The sequence below is a fragment of the Cladophialophora yegresii genome (genome assembly GCF_000585515.1).
Source record: "Cladophialophora yegresii CBS 114405 chromosome Unknown aczIN-supercont1.1, whole genome shotgun sequence".
Lineage (NCBI taxonomy): Eukaryota > Fungi > Ascomycota > Eurotiomycetes > Chaetothyriales > Herpotrichiellaceae > Cladophialophora > Cladophialophora yegresii.
In genome coordinates, this window is record NW_006913045.1 from 4,413,510 (window position 1) to 4,436,444 (window position 22,935).

At 54.0% G+C, this 22,935-nt stretch overlaps 10 protein-coding genes across 10 annotated transcripts; 6 read left to right on the top strand and 4 right to left on the bottom strand.

The window, feature by feature from the left end:
* Positions 1-1,835: 1,835 nt before the first annotated feature.
* A1O7_01584 (uncharacterized protein) lies at positions 1,836-5,248 on the bottom strand (the record flags this gene model as incomplete). Its single annotated transcript, XM_007755620.1, has 3 exons — positions 1,836-4,952; positions 5,001-5,134; positions 5,185-5,248. 3 exons carry the CDS (start codon positions 5,246-5,248, stop codon positions 1,836-1,838), a joined length of 3,315 nt encoding a protein of 1,104 aa, XP_007753810.1.
* A 1,095-nt stretch (positions 5,249-6,343) lies between these two features.
* On the bottom strand, positions 6,344-7,570 carry A1O7_01585 (uncharacterized protein; the record flags this gene model as incomplete). The annotated part of the gene is made up of 2 exons (XM_007755621.1): positions 6,344-7,104; positions 7,177-7,570. The coding sequence occupies 2 exons, from the start codon at positions 7,568-7,570 to the stop codon at positions 6,344-6,346; spliced, it is 1,155 nt and encodes a 384-aa protein (XP_007753811.1).
* Positions 7,571-8,133: 563 nt separating this feature from the next.
* Positions 8,134-8,828, top strand: A1O7_01586 (uncharacterized protein; the record flags this gene model as incomplete). Its single annotated transcript, XM_007755622.1, has 3 exons — positions 8,134-8,186; positions 8,239-8,464; positions 8,520-8,828. 3 exons carry the CDS (start codon positions 8,134-8,136, stop codon positions 8,826-8,828), a joined length of 588 nt encoding a protein of 195 aa, XP_007753812.1.
* Positions 8,829-9,023: 195 nt separating this feature from the next.
* Positions 9,024-9,823, bottom strand: A1O7_01587 (uncharacterized protein; the record flags this gene model as incomplete). Its single annotated transcript, XM_007755623.1, has 3 exons — positions 9,024-9,200; positions 9,256-9,444; positions 9,533-9,823. The coding sequence occupies 3 exons, from the start codon at positions 9,821-9,823 to the stop codon at positions 9,024-9,026; spliced, it is 657 nt and encodes a 218-aa protein (XP_007753813.1).
* Positions 9,824-10,695: 872 nt separating this feature from the next.
* A1O7_01588 (uncharacterized protein) lies at positions 10,696-12,398 on the bottom strand (the record flags this gene model as incomplete). Its single annotated transcript, XM_007755624.1, has 2 exons — positions 10,696-12,126; positions 12,207-12,398. The coding sequence occupies 2 exons, from the start codon at positions 12,396-12,398 to the stop codon at positions 10,696-10,698; spliced, it is 1,623 nt and encodes a 540-aa protein (XP_007753814.1).
* A 1,702-nt stretch (positions 12,399-14,100) lies between these two features.
* On the top strand, positions 14,101-15,480 carry A1O7_01589 (uncharacterized protein; the record flags this gene model as incomplete). The annotated part of the gene is made up of 3 exons (XM_007755625.1): positions 14,101-14,532; positions 14,591-14,744; positions 14,813-15,480. 3 exons carry the CDS (start codon positions 14,101-14,103, stop codon positions 15,478-15,480), a joined length of 1,254 nt encoding a protein of 417 aa, XP_007753815.1.
* Positions 15,481-16,476: 996 nt separating this feature from the next.
* On the top strand, positions 16,477-17,344 carry A1O7_01590 (uncharacterized protein; the record flags this gene model as incomplete). The annotated part of the gene is made up of 2 exons (XM_007755626.1): positions 16,477-16,512; positions 16,769-17,344. The coding sequence occupies 2 exons, from the start codon at positions 16,477-16,479 to the stop codon at positions 17,342-17,344; spliced, it is 612 nt and encodes a 203-aa protein (XP_007753816.1).
* An 822-nt stretch (positions 17,345-18,166) lies between these two features.
* Positions 18,167-19,058, top strand: A1O7_01591 (20S proteasome subunit beta 7; the record flags this gene model as incomplete). The annotated part of the gene is made up of 3 exons (XM_007755627.1): positions 18,167-18,196; positions 18,243-18,390; positions 18,448-19,058. 3 exons carry the CDS (start codon positions 18,167-18,169, stop codon positions 19,056-19,058), a joined length of 789 nt encoding a protein of 262 aa, XP_007753817.1.
* An 818-nt stretch (positions 19,059-19,876) lies between these two features.
* A1O7_01592 (uncharacterized protein) lies at positions 19,877-20,260 on the top strand (the record flags this gene model as incomplete). Its single annotated transcript, XM_007755628.1, has 1 exon — positions 19,877-20,260. A coding segment is annotated over one exon (384 nt), but the record flags the coding sequence as incomplete, so codon positions are not given.
* Positions 20,261-21,979: 1,719 nt separating this feature from the next.
* On the top strand, positions 21,980-22,897 carry A1O7_01593 (uncharacterized protein; the record flags this gene model as incomplete). Its single annotated transcript, XM_007755629.1, has 1 exon — positions 21,980-22,897. The coding sequence occupies one exon, from the start codon at positions 21,980-21,982 to the stop codon at positions 22,895-22,897; it is 918 nt and encodes a 305-aa protein (XP_007753819.1).
* Between the last annotated feature and the right edge of the window lie 38 nt (positions 22,898-22,935).

The window sequence follows — 22,935 nt, forward strand, 5'->3', positions numbered from 1 at the left end:
CAGGACCGTTGTTCGCGAATCAGCAGCGATAACGATGCTCGAGGAGACGGTCGGCCACGGTCGCTATGCCGAGCGCACAACTGCCCTAGTTTTCACTTGCCTCCTGAATCTCTTTGGGGAAGTTTTCGGTCAAGTTGCTGCTGAAACTCTTCGTTGGTAGAGTAGGCTTGGTTTAGGAGACGGCCTCGCAACCACCACCACCACCACTACCACCACCAGTGGCAGTCTCATTCTCGTACCTGACAAGCTGGTCCCATCTGCTGCCTAGGGCAGAAGCCAGGCTGGTCAGCTATTGCGAAACAATCTCTCCACAAGATGGGATAGGAAAGAGATGAGGAGGAAGTTAGACACCTGAGAAGAGACACCTGCGAAGGTCTGTTGGGAGAGCCTCCCGACCCAGGTAAACCTAACTGTACCTCATGATTTTAGAAGCACCGAGTCGTCAGGCCGGATCTAGTCATATCAGATCAGTCGTCCTGAAAGTCCCACGATATGACTTCTGGGGATGCGGTCGACGCCGTTCCTAGGTCCCGACAAGCCCACGACGCTGTTCGGCTCTTACCATTCCTTCTCAATGATGCCCATCACATCGAGAGATATTGCGCACGAGCTGTGCTGGATTAAAAAATAATAATAAGAACATTCGCTGTCGGACGTGGTGATAGAGAAGAAGAGAAGATCACAAACAAAGTACTTCCTTCTCCCTCCTGAGCGCCGATGCCCAATTTGGTGTTGAAACACCACGCTGTCACAGATTGCCGCCTCCTTCTTTCCATGTCGCATCGCATGCGTTTCGATCACGTCCATTCCATCACATGAAGCACTAGCTACCTTCGTCGTGCCAGAGCAGCGTCAGGTACTTTGCAGCGTCTATAGAGCAGACTCCGCCGAGAGACATAACCACCACCGCTGCCGCCGCGTGAACCCTGTCCAGCCCGTTGTCTTCTCCTACCCATCTGAACCCAGCACTGCCGTGGCGTGGCGGCGGTTCATATTCCTCGCCGCTACCGACTGGGGAGATAAGTCAAGACTAGCAAGCGACAACTTTGGCCCTCTCGATCGCGGAGACCAGACGAGACCTGCAAGCGACAGCCCGCCCGACGGAGAGACGAGGCCTGCAATCGCCGCTATCGACAAGGCAGACACGACAAGAAACTTGCAAGCGACAACTCGTCAATTGAGAGACAAGGCCTGCAGTCCTCGCTCGTGAGATTCTGCTCCTGCCTCACTTCTTGTTGGCACTGAGTCGGTACAAGACGGTTGGGGCCGGGGGACTCCGGGACGGCTAATATAAAATAATATGTGCTCTTTCGCAGTCAAAGTCGCGGCAGAAAGTGGGCTGTGAGAAGCCGGAACGTCACTATATAGTATTATCATTACTGCCATGCGCTGCATGCTTCCCCTGCCAATGAGACCTGTACCCAAGTTTTTCTGGTGCTGTCTATTTTAAAACAGAAAAGAGACCACGCGCAGTGTAAGACCGGCCTCTCCACCGCCGTTTGCCTTCAGATATCGTCAACAAATGTCATAGCTTTGATGGGGGCGACCCTACTCCGTACTGCAACTGCTGTGTGCAGATAACCCTTTTTTAGTCCTCGAACGTTCGTCCACAATTGCCCTTCCGAGCGCCCTCTGGATCCCAAAGTCATCACCTCGTCGCAATCACTAAGCTCAAGCCTTCTTAATCAACTCGAATCACTGTTCAAATACACGAGCCTCGGCCTCGGCCCATGCATCAACCTCGTCGGAGTGCTCAGCACGTCAAAAGAATGGCTCTCGCAGAGCATAACTGGACTCAGCACGTTATAATCGGCACGCGACTTGCTGTAACGATACTACCGTTCCCCCAGCCCTGTGACCTTGCCTGCAAATCTGGCGCCGGCACTACCACGCTTCTGCAGCCTACTGGAGCCATCTGAAGACGAGGACAGCGGTGAGATTTTATTCATAAACGGGAGGGGACCGAGTGTATCTGTGTGGGCGCCGTGACCTGGAGGCGCCCGAGTTGTGCGCTGGTCGATGTACAAGCGTGCAGCAGCGGATAGTGGTATGGCGGGAAGCTCGACTGGGATTTCAGCCCCATTCTGGACGAGTAGTTCCGCCATGGGGAACGCCTTGACTGCACCGGGCGGCGCCGTGTCCGAATGGGATGAGACCGGACGAGCTGGGTCAGCAGCAGCAAGGGCCACAAACACAGCGTGAGTGTTCCTAGAACGGTCATGAGCGTTGACGTTGGCCCGCTGAGCAATCGCTTGCAGAACGCCTTGGATATCATGTCTCTTGATCGACGTCAGGAGGGTGTCATCAGCACTGGTATACTGAGAGACAGGTTCCACATAGGCACGTTCGACGTATTTCGCCGTGATGAACTTCAGCCGTTGATCTCGAGTTGAGGTCGATGTGGGTTTCAGAGAACGATCCAGCATTGCTTCCCAGATCATGTTGCTGATCCTGTTGCCGACGAGCATCAGTAACTCGACAATATCGTTGGTAAAGGAGTGCACATCCAAGGTCAATGACCGGATCTTCGATACGTGAGTCCCCAGCGAGCGATGTATACCGCCGCATTCAATGCATAGAACGATGCCTAGATTGAGCGAAACCCATTCGACCTTGGAGGAAGAACCACAGTCCGCGCAGAACTGGTTGCCTTGATCATTGTTTCTCATCTGGTCGAGTAGTTTCGAGGGATTCTCATCGTAGCTGTTGCTGCTGGTCCTGGTGTAGGTCGGCCTAGACCCTACGGTGATGCGGCGCGATACTCCACTCACGTCACTTCGCTGAGAATACCCGTGTGGTCCAGATTGCGAGGAGCTTTTGCCGAGTAACGCGTGGCCAAACTCACGTACAGACTCTCTTGTACCCGGCTCCTTCCGGAGTTGCTGGGGTGCTTGGCCGCCAGCCTCAAAAGCACTTTGGAGGGCATTGTTGATGGCGTTGATCCAGGCATTCATATCATCTTCACTTGTGGCCTGGTAAACTCGTTTGAACTGCGGCGTAATGACCTCGAAGCAAAACCTGCGCTCTGCGTCACGTGCGATTCGTACTGAAGCCATACGCAGGTCGATGGGGTCGCGATGTAAATCCAACTTGTCTTTCCAATTGCTGTATTCGGACAGCCTCCCTTGGTCAAGGACGATCCAGAACTTGTGCCACGCGCCCTTCGGGTCGATGTGGCTGTTGGGTTTGCTTAACGCCCATAACAATCCCTCCTTGCGGTATTGTCCCGAAGAACTCTTGTCGCTAGCTGATACCGAAGTCTCGTCAAGATCGCGAATGCCCTTGAACTTGCTCGGAGTTGGTGCTAACGAGTTGCCACTTGGTGAAGTTGATAAGATCGCGTTCAAAGGGACATTCGAATTCGTTGTGGGCGACAGCGTTTTAATCGAAGCATGCCCAAATTGGGAGCTGGTACTGTCGGCTCTGCTCAGATCAGTGTCCGATGTATGAGCATTATACCCATTCTGGCCTGGGGCCTGGGAGGAGACGGCGACGGCAGGAGGTTGGTAATGCACCTCCTGTTCCGCAGCCACAGACCCGTTCTTCTCTAGATTCCTTCGCTTTTCTTCTCTTTCCGTCCTTTGTAGCTTATATTCCTTGTCAGCTGCAGAGACTTCCCTGACGAGGGCATCTAACTGTGGCGTGAGGTTTTCCACCGTTTTCGCCGTGGCAAGAAACGATTTCGCCTGGCCGTCCGCATATTTTGTGAGCTGTGACAAGAGTTCTTGTTCCTTGCGGCCACCATGCAGATCTTGCATGAAAGTCGAATAGTCGAATCGTTTCAACTCGAAGTTCTTCCTCTTGCTTTGATACTTGGAGTCGCTTTCTGCACGCTTCTTGTCCTTGAGTGTATCCTGCCTCTGGCCTAGATAGCGGCCAACATAGGCATAATAGTCTCGGCTTTCGTCGTCGAAATCCTTCTTTTTGGATTCAACCTGCTTGATGTCCATGTTATACAGCTTAGAGATGGGATCGATGATCTGTTTCTGCAACAACGTGCTGTTACCCTTCTCGTACTTCATGATATGCTGGGCTATGTTTGTGAAGTAATGGTCGAGAGCGGGCTTGAAGGCCGTGGCGCTTGAATTTGAGGCTTCCTGGAGTGCTCGTAAGAAATCAGACATGGCCTGATTGCACTCGACTTGGGCTTGCTGTGCAGCTTCGGCTTTCTTTAGAACTTTCTTGATCTGCACTTTCATGGTGCCGGTCTTTTGCTCAAGGGCTTTCATTGTGGCCCGGAAAACCGGGCCGTCATCAACCGCGCTAACGTCGTCCCCGGGCCGCGGCACGCACTGGATGTCAATCACCGGCATCGCAGGCGTCGATGAAGGGGCCATAGAGCTGAAATCAGTGGCGTGTACATGTGGCGATGGCGGGTTGTGTTGCTCCGAAGGACCTTCTGAATCGCTGATAGCGGACTGGTATGATTGCGAGGATGGCATCCTATGCCTCTGTGGGAATGTCGGGATGTCAAGGCCGGGTGAAGCAAGTGGTAGGCCGTTGGCCGTGGCCATGTTCTGAACCCAGAAGGTGAAGGATGCGAGTGTATTGAGCCTATGGGCTCTGGAATCGTACTCGAGGAAACTACAACAACTGCGCCAACCCCCACCCTTGTCTTCCTGGGGTTTCGGAGGCTTCCAACGCCATGTCCATTCGTAAGTTATGGACGGATTGCCACGGGTCCCAAAATCACCAATAAATTGCACGTTGGAGTTCTTGTGTAGATTGGGGTCAGCGTGGAACTCGCGCGTAATGAGGGTGTCCAACTCTTTGGCATTGTGAGCGTACGCAAATGTCAGTCCGGTGACGGCGGCATCGAGCGCGGGAGTAGTGGTGGAGGGTGTCGCGGGCAGAGGACCGGAGTTCTGTCGAGTTACAAATGTAAAGCGGAAGTCAAGTTCGTCTTCAAGGTCCAGCCTGGGGAGAAATGACAGCGCCGATGCATCAGGGTCCTGCACAACAATCAGAAATTATCCCCCGTGCAGGAACGCTCGCCAGACCTGTATGTATGAAATGGGTCTGTAATCGCTGGTGTCTGGCTTGCCAATAAGACGGGTTGCGGGATATGCATTTGGTGTAATGCTCAGAAGTACTTTGCGTCGGCCATTGCTAATAACGATTGAACTGATCGAGACTAGAGAAGTCAGCCACTAGCCGCTGGGGAACGACGACGGTAGCACATACAGCGCGCCTGGTCCTTTAAGTATAGCAAGGCGCCCTCGTCGATTCTGCTGCTAATATTGCCCATCGCTGACTGCCTCTGAGCAGGCGTGACCACTAGAATGCGCCAGGATGGGCTATTGAATGGTCAAGGGTGGCTTGCTCGGTTGGAGGGGTTGTCAAAGATGATGCGCGAGGTGTCAATGCTGGAGCAGAGTACAGTAGACGAGTTTGAATGCCGAACAACTAATGCTGGTGTTACAAATTATGGACACTGGTCAAGCGTGAAAAAGGACTCTTGGGTGACAGGCTGCAAAAGAGGGAGGATTCGTCGCAGTGGTTGGTCGCAGTTGACGTGTGCCTGGCTGCGCTGCGCCTTGAGATGTGAAACGGGCGAGCGCGAATCTGTAAGGCCAACAAGCGAGGAAGGCCGATGCGGTGGGGGAACGCCCTCGACACCCCGGACTCTGCCAAGCCTTTTTAGTTGCAACTCGTCCCTCCTATTCGCAGCCTAAGTGGCCAACCAAGCCCACTAACATCTCCTACAGCTTGTCCCCTACTCATACCGAAAGCCAGATATTGCAAATAGTGACGAGAGTCGGACAGTGACATTGTCGAGGCTGACAACAAACACTGAGGCTTGGGCCTCTCATGTGATCAGGATGGGAAGACTCCGAGCCTGACGTCGTTCCAGACATCCGTCATCGCCACATTCTCAGCTCGCTTTTGCCTGTTACCTAGATGCAAATCCGCCACAATATTGGCCTTGCTATTCCGCAGGCCGCAGTGGATTCGCATGGACCGGATGCTGGTCAACGTGTTGGCGCGAGGGAGAACAATCTCATGCCTTCAACATTAGTTGCCTGTGGCCTTGAGTTGTCCAAGTTAGGAGTTGTTAATTGTACATCGGAGGCAGACGGATAGGAGACAAGGCTGCGGTCCCTCTATCCTCTGCGCAATTTTTACTCTGATATTTGCCTTTGCTTCTTCACAGAGAGCGTAGTTTATGATATGAAGTGACAAGAGCTGCTTATATTATTGGGGACGTCCGCTAGATCGCGCCAAAAGCTGCTGTATGTCCTGCATATACCCGTGGTTGAACGCTATACATTACCAAACCAATGCATTTTCGGACACAACATATGCAATACCCGGTCGAGACGCGTCCCATACCACCACCATCTCACGCTTCCTGGGACATCGTCTTGAACACCCTCTCCATCACCCCAAACCGCAGATCCCACACGCGATCATGGTCCGAACCCTTCACTGTCTCGCTCCTAAACTCCACGTCGTCCACATCCCTCCAGCACGCCTCGAACCACCTGGTGCCTTTAGCGCCCGCATCGCCAATCATGTTGTCCTTTTCCGCAAAGAATACGTCCACCTTCAGCTTCGCTCCCGCACCGGCACGCACCGCCTCGACCAGGCGCGGCGCCAGCACATCAAAGTCGCCCCAGTCGGACCACCCGTCCTTCTCGGCCCCATTGCGTAGTAACACCTGCGTCTCCTGGCCCAGTCCACGCACGCTATCCGCGAAGACGCGCTTAGCTACACGGTCGCGTATATCCTCCTCGAGGTCGACGTCCGACCTCTCTTCGCTCTCGCAACCTGTTGGTTTCGCCAAGGACCAGAGCTGCGGTACGCTGCCTGAGACGGCGGCGCTGACACCCAGTACTGGACCCAGAGTCGAGTTGACAAAGGTGGCCATGTTGCCGGTCCGGGCGACCACCGAGCGCGGCAGCGATGAGGCGAGAGACCAGATGAGCATGCCCGAGTGCGATGGGTGGACCCAGCGTGCAGCGATTGCGATATAAGGTCGCGACGGGTGCAAGAATTGGGGGTTGTGAACCGCAAAGTCGAGCCCGAAAACGGTGCCGCCGCTGTGGCAGCCTATGGAGACGTGTTTGATGCCGAGGTGGTCAAGCAGGGCGGCAATGACTCCTGTAGATGCTAGTGAGTAATATGTATTTCCTGGCAGGATCGTTCAAGGGAGTACATCTAAAGGCGACTCACCCCTCCAAACCTCGAGCAGCCTCTCAGCTGGCACGCTGTCCGTCTTACCAATGCCCGGACGTTCTACATTCAGGATACGAACCTTGTAACTCTTCGCCAGCCCATCCTTTGCAGCATTGTGCAGCCGTGAAGACACGAGCGGTCCGAAGAACAACAGGACTTGCTCCTCACCATGGTCATCGAGGGCACCTTCACGATGAAAGCCAAAGTCGGCGTAGGAGACCAGGAAAGGTTTGGGGCGGCCGCGCAACGGGTCGGCCGGCAAGTGGAAGGTCCGGTTGAGGCAGGGGTCGTTGATATAGGCGGTAACCTCTTCTGGGGAGAGCTTTTTAGGTGTGTTGCTGGGTTTAGTCGTGGTTCTAGAGGCGGCTTTCGTTGCTGTCCTTGACGACATGAAGGGCATATCTAGCAAAGCCTTGGCGAGAAGCACGATGTAGCCGAATGTTTATGCTTCAGACTTTGAAGTGCAGAAGTGATGTATAGCGAGCGCTGTGCGCGGCATTCAACTGATAGACAAGGCTGCCAGGCACCCGCTTAAAAAGACACTAACGTTCTTGGCACAGATGCATGGAGTTCTGCGAGCGCCGTCGAAGAGGCTGAATGGCAGCCACACAGCTACTGGCCTGGGACCAAAAGCCATAACTGTTATACTCGTATGAGACGGTGCAAGGAACGCAGTGAACATCTGAATGCAAACTTGGGGGTGGCGCCAAGACTTTACTCAGCCGAAATGACCACGCGGGGAATTAAAGCGGCACGGCTGGGATACGTAGTAGCTGCCACGCCAAAATTTCCGCAATAATTGTCAGGATCTCGGTTTCGCCTGGTAGCTCGTCTCCTCGTACGCAAGTCGCCTGCAACCAGCGGAAACAAGCATGTTGTCGGTATGGTAGAAGCCACGGGCAACGGATTCTATCTCTGTCCCATCAGCCGCTCTTCGCTGTCTCTCTTTTGATGATGGCTGCAAAACCAGCTAAAGAGTCCCAGAACTCGGGTGCCCCGAATCAGACGTGAGCAGCCGCGCCGATCCCCGTGCTGAACTCCCTGCTGAGAGCTGTGTAGGCTATTCATCAAGAACCTTCCGGAGAAAATCAACAAGAATGAACTCAAGCGCGCCCTGTACATGCTTTTCTCCACGTATGGACCCGTGCTTGACATCGTTACTAGCCGTGTTGGAGCCAAAGGTCAGCACATGCGAGGCCAGGCACACGTCGTCTTCCGCGATATTCAGACAAGCACGCAGGCAATGAGAGCGTTACAAGGGTTTAACCTCTTCGGCAAAGAAATGGTACGAGCGGACACCCCATACTCGGACAGAATATACGTTAAACTTTGTGTCGCAGACGATTGCCTACGCAAAGGGCCAGTCGAACATAATTCCCAAGCTCCGCGGGACCTTCGAACCTCCGACTGCTGCAGCGACTAGCGCTCCCGAGCAGACGGCACTACAAAAATCCATCTTCAATGCTCCTCCAGGTGCTGCATCCGGCACACCGGTTGAGAACGGCACAAAAGCCACCGAGACGCCCGCGGATACGGGCCCACATGGCATGAAGCGACCACGTGAAGAAGTCGAAGAGGAGGACGACAACGAAGTTGAGATGGAGGAAGATGAGAGTGATGCGCCTATGGAGGAAGATGACGAAGATTAAGACAACTGCACCATAAATTTCGACAACCACTTCTCAGCAGAGCGCCGCGTCAATGTCAAATACGGCACGGCCGTACGACAGCGTTGCGCTCTAGTGGACAAAAGCGGCCCGGACATGACATGGAGCCAACACATTATCGAGGAGATGACATTTGTTGTGGGAAGTGAATGTCACAGGCTGTGGAAGTTCTCTCGACTAAGCGCTCAAAAGCTTACTAGGGATATGCAGGCCCACAGCCGACCCGATCAGCCCGAGCCAAAGGCTCAGGTACTCCTCTGGTGTGAGCGTCCCGCTCGGCTCCAAGACCGAGAGTGCATCTTGCGTATTGCAAGGATGCAGGAAGAAAGATGGCAGATCTGACACTGGGTGATGCTGCAGCGAATAGCGAATCAGCTAGCTTGCACGACCCGAGTTGGACACGACTTACTGCCACGCTAATGCCTCCCAGGACACCTACGCCACGCAAGGGAGCGCATGAAGGCTGCGGTACCAGCTGCTCGTAGACCTGATCGAGGGCTATCGGCCGTTTCTCCAGTCCGTGACGGCATGAAAACCACAGGACGGGGACGCAATAGGTTGGCGACAAGATGATGGAAAAGTCCACAATTAGGCAGGTCTCCTCCAGACACCTCGAACCTCTCTACAACATTTTAGCTCGGAGAGCAAGAATGGGGGCAATCAATTATAGTCCAACGTACTCGTACAGTATCTTTGATTGAAGAATCTTCCACTTCATCCTCGACCATGTTCTCGAGGTCTTCCCTGTCTACCACCTCTCCTGAATTCGTGCTCCGATCGCCAGCGAGCCTACGATTCCCATTGTGGAGTGAGGTAGTGATATTCCGTCTCTGCCTGATTAGCAATTCCTCCCCACTCCACTTTACGCTCAGCCAGTCCGTGTCACTAATCCTGTCCGCACTCCGACGCTCCAGCGCCTTGCACGCTTCCGAAAATTCGTCCTTGGTGATGGCGGGAAATGCCTGCAGGGAGGGCATAGATCAACAACAGGGGTCAAAGCCCTAAGTTGATCATGGATCTAAATTGGACGCTGCGCCTGATTCCGACAGACTTTTCATCTCAGGGTTCTAGCGCTATTGGATCGAATCGAGTTTGCACACAGTACTCCGTACCCCGTACAGAGTGAGTGAAGGGCAGGTACGAGTATGGCGAGGCTCGAAAACAAACTCGCCAAGACAATGTTCGGCTTGGACGGCCCCGCTAACTGGGGGTTTCCGTTAAAAGGTAGCCCCAGACTGGGGTGCCTCACACGTGCAGCACGCCCTTTGCACGTGCCTCGTCCCTCATTACTCGGTACAGTTACGGCGTAGCACTCAATAATATGGAGCACACTTGGATCGAGCGCAGCGCCGGCCAAAGCTCGCCTCTCACAACGCCCAATTGACTCGAGCTTGGAAGCCCACAGATGGTATGGAGTAATGTCCAGCCACGTGAACCACGTGAAATCGTGCTGCATCGTGATGGCGGATGTCGAAGCAAGCACTCCGTATGGACCTACTGTGCATGTACTCCGTGCCTCCGTGCCTAAGCTTGCGGATGGTAATCCGTCATGTAGGTTTCTCTAGTAGTACATACGACGTACTCCGTACAGCAACCGCAATCTGCGCGAGCCATCTATACCTAGTAAGGATTCAAATGGGCTTCGTTTCAGGTATTCAGTCTTCGCCTCTCCACGGTCAGCCTTCTGGTTCGTGTCATAACCATGCCATTACAGTGTAGTATGTAATCTATGAGTCTTGGATGCGACAAAGGAAACCAACATTAAAAGTATATACAAGAAGGATCGTCCAGCTCGTCGACAAGGACACATGCTACACTGTGCAAGTGCGGTGTACTGTAAAATGCCTGCCTAGGGCTTGCCGCTGACGGGCGGACCGTTCAGCTTGAAATACCCAGGCTCCAACGTCTGGAAGACGCCAGTGGGGTCGTACTTGGCCGCGATGCTCTGCAGCTTGGCCTTGTTGGTGGCGCCGTAGCTGGCAATCACGTCCTGGTACTGGCTCGCGTAGTTCATGTAGATGTAGTCCTCGAACAGGCCCATGGACTTGCCGAGCGCGACGGTGCGGTCGATGATGCGCTGGTTGCACTGGAGGATGCGGGTGTCGTCGGCCGGGTTCGTCCACATCATGTTCATGTTGAGCAGGAGGTAGGGGCCGTTGGACGCCGGCAGGCCCAGCGGGTTGCCTCCGTTCTTGGACATGGCCGCCAGTTGGCCCTGCGTGATGACCTGCAGGGTCGCGGCGGGGACGAGGCCGGCAGCGTCCTTAATGGATTGGATCTCCTCGAAGAAGATGTCCCGGACCTTGGCCGTGTGGGCCTTGTTCAGCTTGTACGTGGCTGCCCAGTAGGTCTCGCGCAGGCCGTCGGGGTTGCTGGCGTTGAACTCCTGGGTCAGGTCGGCCAGCGTGCGGACTCTGGTGGTGTCCGAGATGGCGGGGATGGCAAGGTACTCTGAGAAGATGGGCGCGTTGGCCACGGGTTTGGCGTACTGCAGGTCGGCGGCCGCGACTTTGAGATCTGCCGAGGGGACGTAGGCGAAGGAGAGAATCTGCGCGGCATTGGGATCGGAGGGTGAGTTGACGCCCACGTTGTAGAAAGCGTTGACCACGGCGTCGAAATTGTCTTCGAGGATGACTCGGCCGCCGCCCCACATTTGGCCGCCGGGCAGGGAGATGGCGTTCATGGTGAATTTCGAGACGATGCCGAAGTTGTTACCTCCGCCGCGGAGAGCCCAGTAGAGGTCGGAATTTTCGCTAGGGCTGGCTGTGATGATGAGGCCGGATGCGGTGACAACCTCGTAGCTGGCCACGTTGTCGCACGCCCAGCCGTAGATGTTCGAGAAGAACGAGATGCCGCCACCGGTAGTAAGGCCACCAACACCAATGCCGGAAACACGGCCACCTATGACGGTCACGCCCGAGGGTTGCAGAGCGGTATACACGTCGAACCACTTGTTACCGGGGCCAACATCGGCGGTCTTCTTGTTGCCGGAGAGTTGGACGGTGTCGAGTCTTTCTAGCGAGATGGTGATGCCGCCCTCGATGTTGGAGGCGCCCGCGAAGGCTGCATGGCCGCCGGATTTGGCGGCAAAAGGACACTGAGTGAGTCGTGAAATCAAAATCGCTATCGATACCGAGGGTGCATTCGATGGCTTGAATATGCAGAATGGGTCGACGCTGCCTTGCTGGGCGGACCAGTAGCTGTCCGTGAAGCCATTGTAGCTTGCGTCGCTTTGCTTGATTACCGAAGAGGAGCCAAAGAGGATCCTCAGTGAGTCACACTGAGTAGGAAAGTAGTCAGTAAGAGGTTGGCCAGAGAGAGTGTCGATGACTAGAGCAGCCACCACCGGGGATGACTTACGGCTATCGAGCAACCAGCCGTCGAGGATCTCGTGACCAAGGACTCCAGCTCAGGCAATGCGGAAATGTTGACGCCTTGGTCAAGAAGGGCATCGGTGATGTTAAAGTCAAGCGGCTCGAACGTTGTGTCTTGGGCTGAGACCAACGCTACCAGGCCCAATGCCAGGGCAGCGGTACAGGAAGAAAAAAGCATACTGGCTGAAAGAGTGAAGCCAAGAGATAGAAACAAGAAAGGCGGAGAGCGAACTGCAAGGGCAGGTGGTTGTGATCTTCGCTCAACAGCTAAAGAACCCCGAACACACACAAGAACAAACACGAAGCGAACAGCTGGGTTCGAGAAGGAATATTCTGCAACTTAACATGCCTGATGTGGAGTATGTTTGATTTGGCCACGTGGGTGAAACCCGTTTGATTGATGTTGCCAGAAGGAGATTCAGCAGATGAGACTGTGCAGTCAAGCCGTTGACTATAGAACACTCCAGGCTCACTAACACACAGGGAGTCAGCAAAATAGCACGGCTACCGGGTACTAAGGGGATCTATTGGATGTTCAAGCTGTAGTGACCTCGTACGTCGTATACTGTACTCAGACCGAATCAAGCTCAGCAGCCATCTGGATTCTGCGTGCGACAATCTTGTCCCAGGGTTTGTCTGCCCCTGAACCGGCACTCTTCGATGGAGGGGCATTTGAAGCGACGAGCAACAGAGCAAAGAGCGTTGCACCGCAAGCGAGATTGAAGCACGCTTCGACCAAAGGGGGCGCAAGGTGGCTAGCGTCAACGTTATCAAGCCGCGAAGCACCGAAAAGATGTTGGACAGCTTCCCCGGGCGCTGCTTCACGCATATGACAGGAGTAGCGCAGCAATCGGCTCTCGAGGCTGCAAGAAGGTTGCCGGATCTTCAGCGGCGTGGCGTGCTGTGAAATGCAGCACTGTCGATCCTTGATTTAATTGGAGTTGGCCGATTACCGGGGACCGGGGCTCGTATCGAGGCCTCATTAGCCTGTTACAGTTTAGCCTGCCGGCGTGAAATTTCCTGTGCAACGCTGCGAAAAAGCCTTCTTGGGCTAACCGGCCCTGCCTCCCACCTACAGTATACGTCGTACCCCTACCCCTCTGAGCCGTCCCGGCCCAGAACTCTCTGCCTTCTTTGGTTGGGCATTTTCCTACTGTGTACTCCGTAGGCACCCTTTGTTCTCATATCGTGGAGATAGTTGCAGCATCGACCCCAAGGTGTCTAGCAATTCTTCGCCCCATAATCTACTCTAGCAGCAGATGAGTTGTCTACGACGACTGTGTCCCAGGAAACCAACCGGCACCAATCGCCGAGTTTTCCTACGAGTCCACCACAGTGTGCGCAAGTTATGAAGGTTTTCGATGCTTGCCGTCGACCAAAGCTAACCGGGAGAGGTGATTCTTGGCCTTCTCGAGCTTGCACCACAAAATACACTAACAGTGGTCTTTACCACAAACGATGTTACTAACCAGCCGCCCAGCACCGACCCAGGATAGGGCGTCCTTCCGGCCGCACAGAACCAGGTTGGTCATTAGTTATCCCGGTCCAGTTGCTGCATCTCGAGACGCCGTTGTGGCGGGGATCCTGGACTCGTCGTAGTGCCTCATATCGTGCCTCACCATTTTCCATCGCGCACACTCGCATCTCCTACCATGTCTCATACAGAAAGCTTCTTGGTCGAACAGGTTTCGTGCCTCGTGGGAGATATATCTGGTATGTAGGGACGGCAATCCTTTCCTCCACTGGATGTGGGAACCGCTCGAGGCTCTATTCCCATCCTCTCCTCGCCATTGTGACCTCGTGGCCGCTGGATCCTCAGGTTCTCATTCTGCCCTCCCGCAGGCGAGCATTTTGCTACCTCGACACCGTCTCCGCTCAAGATGTCGTCGGCGTCTCAGAACTATGTCTCTGAGAAGCAGCTTGTTGGAGTGGGATATGCCATGATCGGGATGACCTCGATCGTCTTCGCCGCGAGAACGTTGATCAGAGTCAACCAACCGAAAAGAATCCAGGCAGACGACTACTTCCTCCTGCTGGCCTATCTCTGCTTCCTCACTCTGAGCATCCTATACATCGTACTTGCTCCGACCATGTACCGTGTTACCGATGCCACCTCGGGGCTCACGCCATTGTACCCAGAAATCTTGTCGGACTCCTTATTCATGATCAAGATATTCTTCGCCAACACTATGATCTTCTGGTTCGCGCTGTATGCCGTCAAATTCTCATTCCTCTCGCTGTACCGACGTCTCATGAAAGGCCTCCGCGTCTACATGCAGCTTTGGTGGGCGGTCGTGGTCTTTTGCGTCTTGGTATGTCCCGCCCCTGATGGAGCTGACATGAACTGTCGATCTAACTCTCGAATTTTAGACATTGATAGGTTGTGTGGTTAGCAATTTCACCAGCTGTCACAGTATGCACGCCTGGTTTACTCCCGGCGAGTGTTCCGAGCCGCGGGATGCCCGTGCTCAAATAGCCTCGTTGTACTATGCCTATGCGGTCGATGTTATTTCAGACCTTTTCAGTAAGCCCAGCACTCTGTCTCTTTTGTGGACGCGTGAATGATGCTAATTTCACGCCTTCCTACTTCAGTCATGTTCCTGCCCCTACGTCTGATCTGGAATTTGCAACGGCCCACGGCACAAAAAGTCGGAATAGGGGGTCTCTTCTGCGTTGGTTGGATTTGCATTACCTTCGCCACCATCCGAGTGGTCCAAATCGGCGTCAAGGCGAATAACAATTCGACCCCGTCCTCGTCCTGGCTCGCTCTCTGGGCTATCGTCGAAAGTTCAGTTACTGTCATAGTCGGGTGCTGTCCCGGCCTATATTCAAAAGCCAAAGAAGTCCAGTCAACCCGCAAGACATCATCCAAGAGGAGCGGCTTGCCCCCAAACTACTACCCTGGGAGCCGTGGGTACGAGAAACACGGAACCGGTGCAGACGACAGCAAGATGGACTTCGAAACAATGGTATCTGGAAAATCACGGTCTTACCACGCCGTTACCACCGGTGGCACGCATCACAGTATTGAGTTGAAGAACATGCCCGTCAAAGCTGCCAGTTCACAGAGCACCCAACGCACCCAACGCAGAGAAGACACCAACGGCACGTTCTGGGAAGGCGACGAGACGTCTAGCCAAGAGGAGTTAAACGGACCTAAGCACATTTATGTGACGAACAGCATTGAGATCAAGGATGAGGACGAGTCGATTCGTGAAAGCAGCCGGAAGGATGTCGACTTTGCGAAAAGTGTAGTCTAAGAAGCGAGCGGAGATGTATCCTTTCGAATGCAATTACAAGCAGCTTCCTGTACATATGTATGATACCACGGCTAGACGTGGATGATAGATGAAATGGTCCTATGCCATGTGCTATAGTAGCAGTCGTGTGGCTCACTGCAAGTACGGAGTGAAGGTGATCGACAATGCTCTAAGATAGCGCTCCTGACTTTCTAGCGAGCAATGGGCCACTGTCCGGTAGAGGAGAACGTGGTACAGACAGTACGCTATTTGCAGTTGCCGCTCCAGTACGGAGCCCAGACCGTAAAGTACCTCGTAGTGGCACTTCGTTTTGACAAGGGACTCGTGTAGAGAGTGCTTTGCTTTAGTTGAGGATCGCACCCGTCCACCAAAGACTACGGCGGTGACACAGAGCCATGAGAGCTACCCCACCTGCCACCCACGCGGCATAGGCCATGTGCCATGTGCGATCTACATCTACATCTACGTGTACTCGTACCGTTGACAGCTACCAACACCTCTACTTCACCTCACCCCTACCTGAAACCTTCGAGTCTACTCTGCTAGGCTCGGACGACTGTCGGACATGGATATCCATGACTACGAGGCTCGGGTGGAGCAAAGCAACTATGGTGACATCGTCTGAGTGACGACACCAGCCCGGTCGTCATATGGCAATCAGCGCTTCAATGCGGTCGGCCTGTGCCACTCAACGCCGTGTTCCTGCACATGGTCCCGTTATACCCAGGTACGAGGGCCCCTTAGTCAGACGACACAGCCCGATGTCGGTTGCCCAGCCTCCTGTTGAAGAGGACACTCAAATACTTAAGACCGAGCCTTCAAGCCATGATCAGGCTTGAGTGAGGGGGAAAATCTCCGTATGTCCGTCATTTTTGTCACTTCAACCTTTCAAGAGCCTCAACGACCCACGAGCCTCGATCACACACAGACTCAACACATTGTATTGCTATACGGTAACTCGCCATCCATCTACCACTACATCGAGCACCGCACAATATGACCGCCCGCCCATTACGCGAGGCACCCCGCGATGTAGGCTTTACCTTTCCCTTGGCCCCAATTCCTCTCTTGAAAGACCTGTAACTGGACTCATCGGTACCAACACCGGTTGTGCTATGTTGCGGGCAGTTACATGTTTGATATTGCGCCCATATGCAATGTATAGGCCAGCATAAACAGATGCTCATACTACCTTCCATACGGCTTTGTACCCATCCTCATCCTCATCCTCGTACCCGTGCTTGCACTCGTTCCCGATCACTATCACTATTCCAGTCCTGATCCGTAGGATTCCATTGTCACTCACACTTACGTCCCTGCCGTGCAGCTCCGCGCAATAATCAAGCTCGAGGACTCCCTCCAGCTCGCACACTTCACCGCCGACGACGCCTTCTCCCTCGGCCTCACCATCCGGCAACGCCTTCGCGCCCTCTCCCCCAACCCTGCCGTCGTGAGCATCTCCCACGCCAACTCAGGGAATTTGCTCTTCCACGCCACAAGCCGCCCTGGCATCCAGCCGGACAACGACATTTGGGTCGCGCGGAAGCGCAAGACCGTGCACCGGTGGGGCGTGAGCACGTGGTTCATGAACATTAAGTTTCAAGGCGATGAGGCGGAGTTTGCACGGAAATATGCCCTTGGGTCGGGACCCGAGGCGGGAAGCTACGCCATTCATGGTGGTGGCGTGCCTGTGCGAGTGAAGGGCGTGGAGGGGATTGTGGGCGTCGTGGTAGTGAGTGGATTGAAGCAGGAGGAGGATCATATGGTTGTGGTGGAGGCGCTGGAAGAATTTGTCAGGCAGGAGGGGGGCTTGGACAAGAAGAGGAGCGTGGAAGGAGAGGATCCCGTGGTTCTTGATGCGTAGGGATTGAGGATTCGTGCGAGAGAGTCCGGATAAAGAGGTGGGATTCAGCCTGGCTACGAGTCGGAGAACCAGCATGGGACAGGAACGTGGTAGAACGGACGTGGATCATGTCCCTAGAAAGGACGGCTGGTTACAATCAGAAGTATATGGAGCTGAGCATATACACAGACAGACATATGAATGTGAATAGAGCACGAAGGGTCTGTGTGATGAAGGAGAACTCATGATGATCAACCATATCTTCTCTGGCTCACGTCCAATGTAGTGCCGGTGTCAAGTTACTCGATCTAGACTGCAGACAAAGATTCTGAGTGTGGAGTCGAGGATACTTTCTATGCCCAGTTTCGGACTTTTTCGACTCGCCTGGAGAATAAGCATTCGTGAAGCCAGGCTCAGAACGGTCGCAGTTTCAAAACATCAAGGGTTCTCGTGTTGTAGGTAGATGAGCCATAAAAGATGTGGACTGGTATGAGGACAGCTTCGTTTCTGACAGGAAATGATGAATGATGCGTGACCATTCACAATCTCGGAACGACTGCTATAGTTTAGAGTGAGAAGGACCGAGCAGAGTTAAGACAAGGGGAGCGATTAGGTGCGAGCCAATCGAGCCCATATTGTGTAGAAGTGTACGGCGGAGTATACTAAATACAGCCAAGCGCAACTATTTTGGAAGGCAATTCAGCCGAACATCGACACGACGCAAGGCTGCTGCACCTTTGACGCGGCTTGCAATCAACAACCAGGCCCGCACACTTATTCCATCTCTCCTGCTGTCGCATCACCTCTTGCTTCTTAGTGGTTCTTTGACAACACAGCTGTAACATGAACCATTATCCTCAGGCCTGGGGTCGTGTGAGTACCTCAAATCTCCCATGCGCGATCAAGCTAACATGAGTAGCCCCGAGACGATGTGTATGGCCCATACGACTCCTCATATCTCCAAACATCTATGCCTCAGACCCATACTCAATCCCCTGCTGTAACGGGTACATCGGTACTAGGAGTGAAGTTCAATGGTGGGGTGGTTATTGCGGCGGACAACCTAGGTATGCGGTCATATATAGCCCTTCAGCTCTTCTAGCATGCTAACCTAACTCCTTCAGCTTCGTATGGCTCTCTGCAAAGATTTACAGATGTCAAGCGTCTGCGCACATTCCCTCCGAACACGGTCGTCGGCTTTGGCGGTGATGTGTCAGACATGCAATATCTCGACCGACTGCTGCAATCGCTGGACATCCGCGAAAACTACCTCTCCTCCACTGGCCATTCCCTCAACGCGCGAAACCTGCATACCTACTTGTCAAAAGTCATGTACAAGAGGAGAAGTGACTTTGACCCCCTGTGGAACATGCTCCTGGTGGCGGGCTTGGACGAGCAAGAGAAGCCGTTCCTGGCCAGCGTAGACCTCCTCGGGACTACTTTCTCCGCTCCTACTTTGGCTACAGGCTTTGGCGCACACTTGGCACAGCCTCTGCTGCGCAAGCTGATGCCTAACGACGAGGAGAGTGTGCCAGACGTGACGCAGGAACAGGCTGTCGATGCTATTAAGGAATGCATGAAAGTGCTGTTCTATCGAGATGCAAGGAGTTTGGACAGATACAGCATTGCAGTCATTACCAAGGACGGGGTTAAGCTCAATGAGGATGAGAAGCTGGAGAACCAGAGTTGGGCATTCGCAGATCAGATCAGAGGTTATGGTACGCAGGTCAATTGAGTGATCGAGATGGGACTGTGCATATGGACATCGCAGGTGTCAGGCGTCGAAACGGAAACTGCGAGCACTTGGTCATAGTGCGGCTACCGACGGCGAGCAATGGAATCGTTGATCCCAAATCTGACAAAGCAGTCAACCTATCCATGTTGGAGTCATCAAGTTCGCATTTACTCCTGCGTGCTACAATACTTTGGTCTTCCTTCTCTGTGACAAGATCCGGACGCCGACTGCTACACACTGTGATTGGATGGCCTTGCTCGTGGTGAGTCAACCGGAGGCCTGGGCTTGTGGCTTCTAGCGGCGTCGGGTCTGGTCTCGCGTCGATGACGTGCAGTTCCGCCTCCGAATCCCCGAAAATTGGAGGCGTCAAATGTTCCTGCAGAAAGTAAAAGACGCCGCCACTGTCTGCACCTTCAATACTAATTCATTCCTCGTACAACTGAACTGGTGGTTCTGCACATCTTTCTTACCCTTTCCCTCGGCTCCTTACATCGTCCCCTCATATCGACCTTAATCTCACTCTGGAATCGACCTTGCAGACTCTCGTTCTCCCTCCAAGCGGCCCTAGTATGGAAGGCCCAGCAGTCCAGCCAGCGCCTGCGCCGAGCAACACCAACACCAACAGAGGACAGAGACACAGACGGCAAGGCGGCCCCAGAAGAGCTCCCCCTCCCCGGACGGCTACCCCAGGTCTCGCAAGAAGTGTCGGAGCAAGAGCCTTTGGTGGACGGCTCACACGGCTACACGCAGATGCACCGCCTTTCGTTCCAGCGTCTATTGCTCCGGTATCGCAGTCGAATTCTCAGTCTCGACCTGAGTCTCAGTCCCAACCCGCGAGTCCAAGTCCACAACCTCCTCGCCACAACAAGAAAACGATACCTCAGCGGCGGGGTCAGGCCCAGACACAGGGTCGGCGGGGCTCTCTGGCACGCTCGACCGCTCCCGACATCGCCACTAGAATCCATGAAGATATATCGAACAACATCTACGAATGCGCCATTTGTACAAACGAAGTGGGACAGACCTCCAAAGTGTGGTCGTGTCGCACTTGTTGGACGGTGTTCCACATCGGCTGCGTCAAGAGATGGTCGAAGAATGAAGGTTCAGCCGTCCAACGGTCTGCTGGCCAAAGCGACGAAGAAACGCCTGTCGGAAAGCAATGGAGATGCCCAGGTTGCAATCTACCAAAGGACACATACCCGTCGGCATATACTTGCTGGTGTGAAAAGGAAATAGATCCGAAGACAGTCACAGGACTGCCACCGCACTCGTGTGGTCAGACCTGCGGCCGCGAGAGGATTTTTCCCAAGCCATGTCCACATCCTTGCGACCTCGTATGCCACGCCGGCCCTTGTCCACCATGTTCTGCGATGGGTCCCAAGCAGAGCTGTTTTTGTGGTAAGGAGGAAACAACCCGGCGATGTCTGGAAACAAACTACAACGCCGGCTGGAGCTGCGGAGCTGTCTGTGGTGACATGATGCCGTGCGGAGAGCACACCTGCCCGAGACCTTGCCATGAAGGCCTTTGCGGTGCTTGTACTGCCGAGGTCGATGCCCGGTGTTACTGTGGCAAGGTCGAAAAAACCATACAATGCAACGACAAGGAAGAGGGGAGGGCTAGTGCTGACTGGATCGGTCTTTTCGATTGTGGCCAACTATGTGACAGGCAGATGGACTGCGGAGTACATCACTGTGGGAAGCCGTGTCATCCTCAGGATTCAGCTACACCGCACTGCCCAAGGTCCGTCGACGTCGTCATTCATTGCCCTTGCGGGAAGACTCTTCTATCTGAGCTTGGAAATGAGCCCCGAAAAGCATGCACCGACCCCATCCCAAACTGTGAGAAACAATGTGGTAGAAGACTGCCATGTGGCCACTCCTGCACGCAGACCTGTCACACCGGGGACTGCAGCCCCTGCGACCTCAAGATCTCAAAGCCATGCCGGTGCGGTCGCAACTCCTTTGATGTCATCTGCCACCAGAACGCACAAGAATCGCCTCAGTGCACGCGTTTGTGCAAGGCTACATTGAATTGTGGTCGACACGAATGTGGTGAGCGATGTTGTACAGGAGACCGCAAAGCCGCTGAGCGTCAAGCTACCAAGAGAAAGCTTAAAACTCTTGGCAACTTGACGCGGGTGCTGGAAGACAATATTGAGGCAGAGCACATCTGTACTCGGCCATGTGGCCGTCCGCTCAAGTGTGGTAATCACGTCTGCCAGGACCTGTGTCATCGAGGCCCATGCGGCACCTGCAAAGAAGCAATCTTTGACGACATTTCATGCAACTGTGGTAGAACTGTCCTCCAAGCACCACTGCCATGCGGCACTCGACCTCCACCGTGTAACTTTCCATGTAATCGGGCCAAAGCCTGCGGACACCCTCCAGTTGCGCACAACTGCCATGCCGAGGACGAGGACTGTCCCAAATGTCCGTTTCTTACCGAGAAAGAATGCCTCTGCGGCAAGAAGACTCTGAAGAACCAGCCTTGTTGGCGAGCGGATGTGTTATGCGGGCTGGTCTGCGGTAAAACCCTCAAGTGTGGCTCACATTACTGTCGTAAGACGTGTCACAAGCCAGGTGAATGCGAAGACGCACATGAACATTGCCAACAGGCATGTGGGAAGGCCAAGAAGACTTGCGGACATCCCTGCGAGAGGCCTTGCCATGCTCCGTCAGCATGTAAAGAAGAAAAGCCATGTCCATTCAAAGTCATCATTACATGCGATTGTCAGCGAAAGAAGGAAGAGGTCAGATGCAACGCCCGTGTCGGTGTACCTGCGCCTACAGGACGGCAGACTTCGTTGAAATGCGACGACGAGTGTGCGCGGCTGCACAGAAATCGCCAACTTGCAGAGGCTCTTCACATCCCGGACGACCACACCGACGACCATGTCCCGTATTCGACCGCTACTCTCAAAATGTATCTGGAGGATGTTGCATGGTCACACAAGCAAGAAGAAATTCTCAGAGTCTTTGCAGCAGACGAGAACGAGAAGAGATGTCACTTCAAGCCAATGAAGAGCCGCCAGAGAGCATTCATTCATAGTCTGGCTGAAGACTTCGGACTCGACGGAGAAAGCCTGGACCCGGAACCGCACCGCCACGTGTTATTGTTCAAGACCCCCAAATTTGTGAGTGCGCCAATGAAGACTCTTGCTCAAGCCGCAAGGATCAAGCGAGCGCAGTTAAACGTATCTGCTCCCATGACCGCCGGCCCCGAACGAAAAGCAGACGAGGTGAAGCACGACTACAACGGCCTTCTATTGACCAAGCCGAAATTTGCCTTGACAGAGGACGAGTTGCGGCCTTTGATCAAGAAATCAGCACCGACGACGGAATTTGACATCATTTTCCTGTCCAAGGATCAGGGCGTAGCACTTCTCCCCACTATGTCTTCTGTCAATCCTGATCAGCTGGTCACTCTCCTCACAAGCCTCCAGCCTACTATTGCCGGCGAGGTGATCAAAAATGATATGGGCGCCTCAGTCATTCTATGTCAATTTGACACCTCGGATCTCGAGCCCCAAATTGTTGAGCAACAAGGCAAAACGACCTCAGCTATCAGCAGTGGCTGGTCGCAGGTTGCGGCAAAGAGAGCAGCACCTATGGCAGCACCGCAAGTCAAGCCCGTTGGACAGCGGCCGGTTTATACCGTGCTAGGAAGTCGCCTGGCAGAAGCCAAAAGGAAGAAGCAGGAGAACGAGGAGAAGCTCCGGAAAAAGACCCAAGCTCAAGATGTTGTGGAAGACTGGGAAAAGGAAATCGATCTGGAAGAGACCACCGAGGTTGAGAGAAGGACCAGCGAGGCTAGTCAAGAAAGCGTCGAATTACGCTAAGTGTGCTTACTGCAGCACTCAGCTTGCCTTGCTTTGAA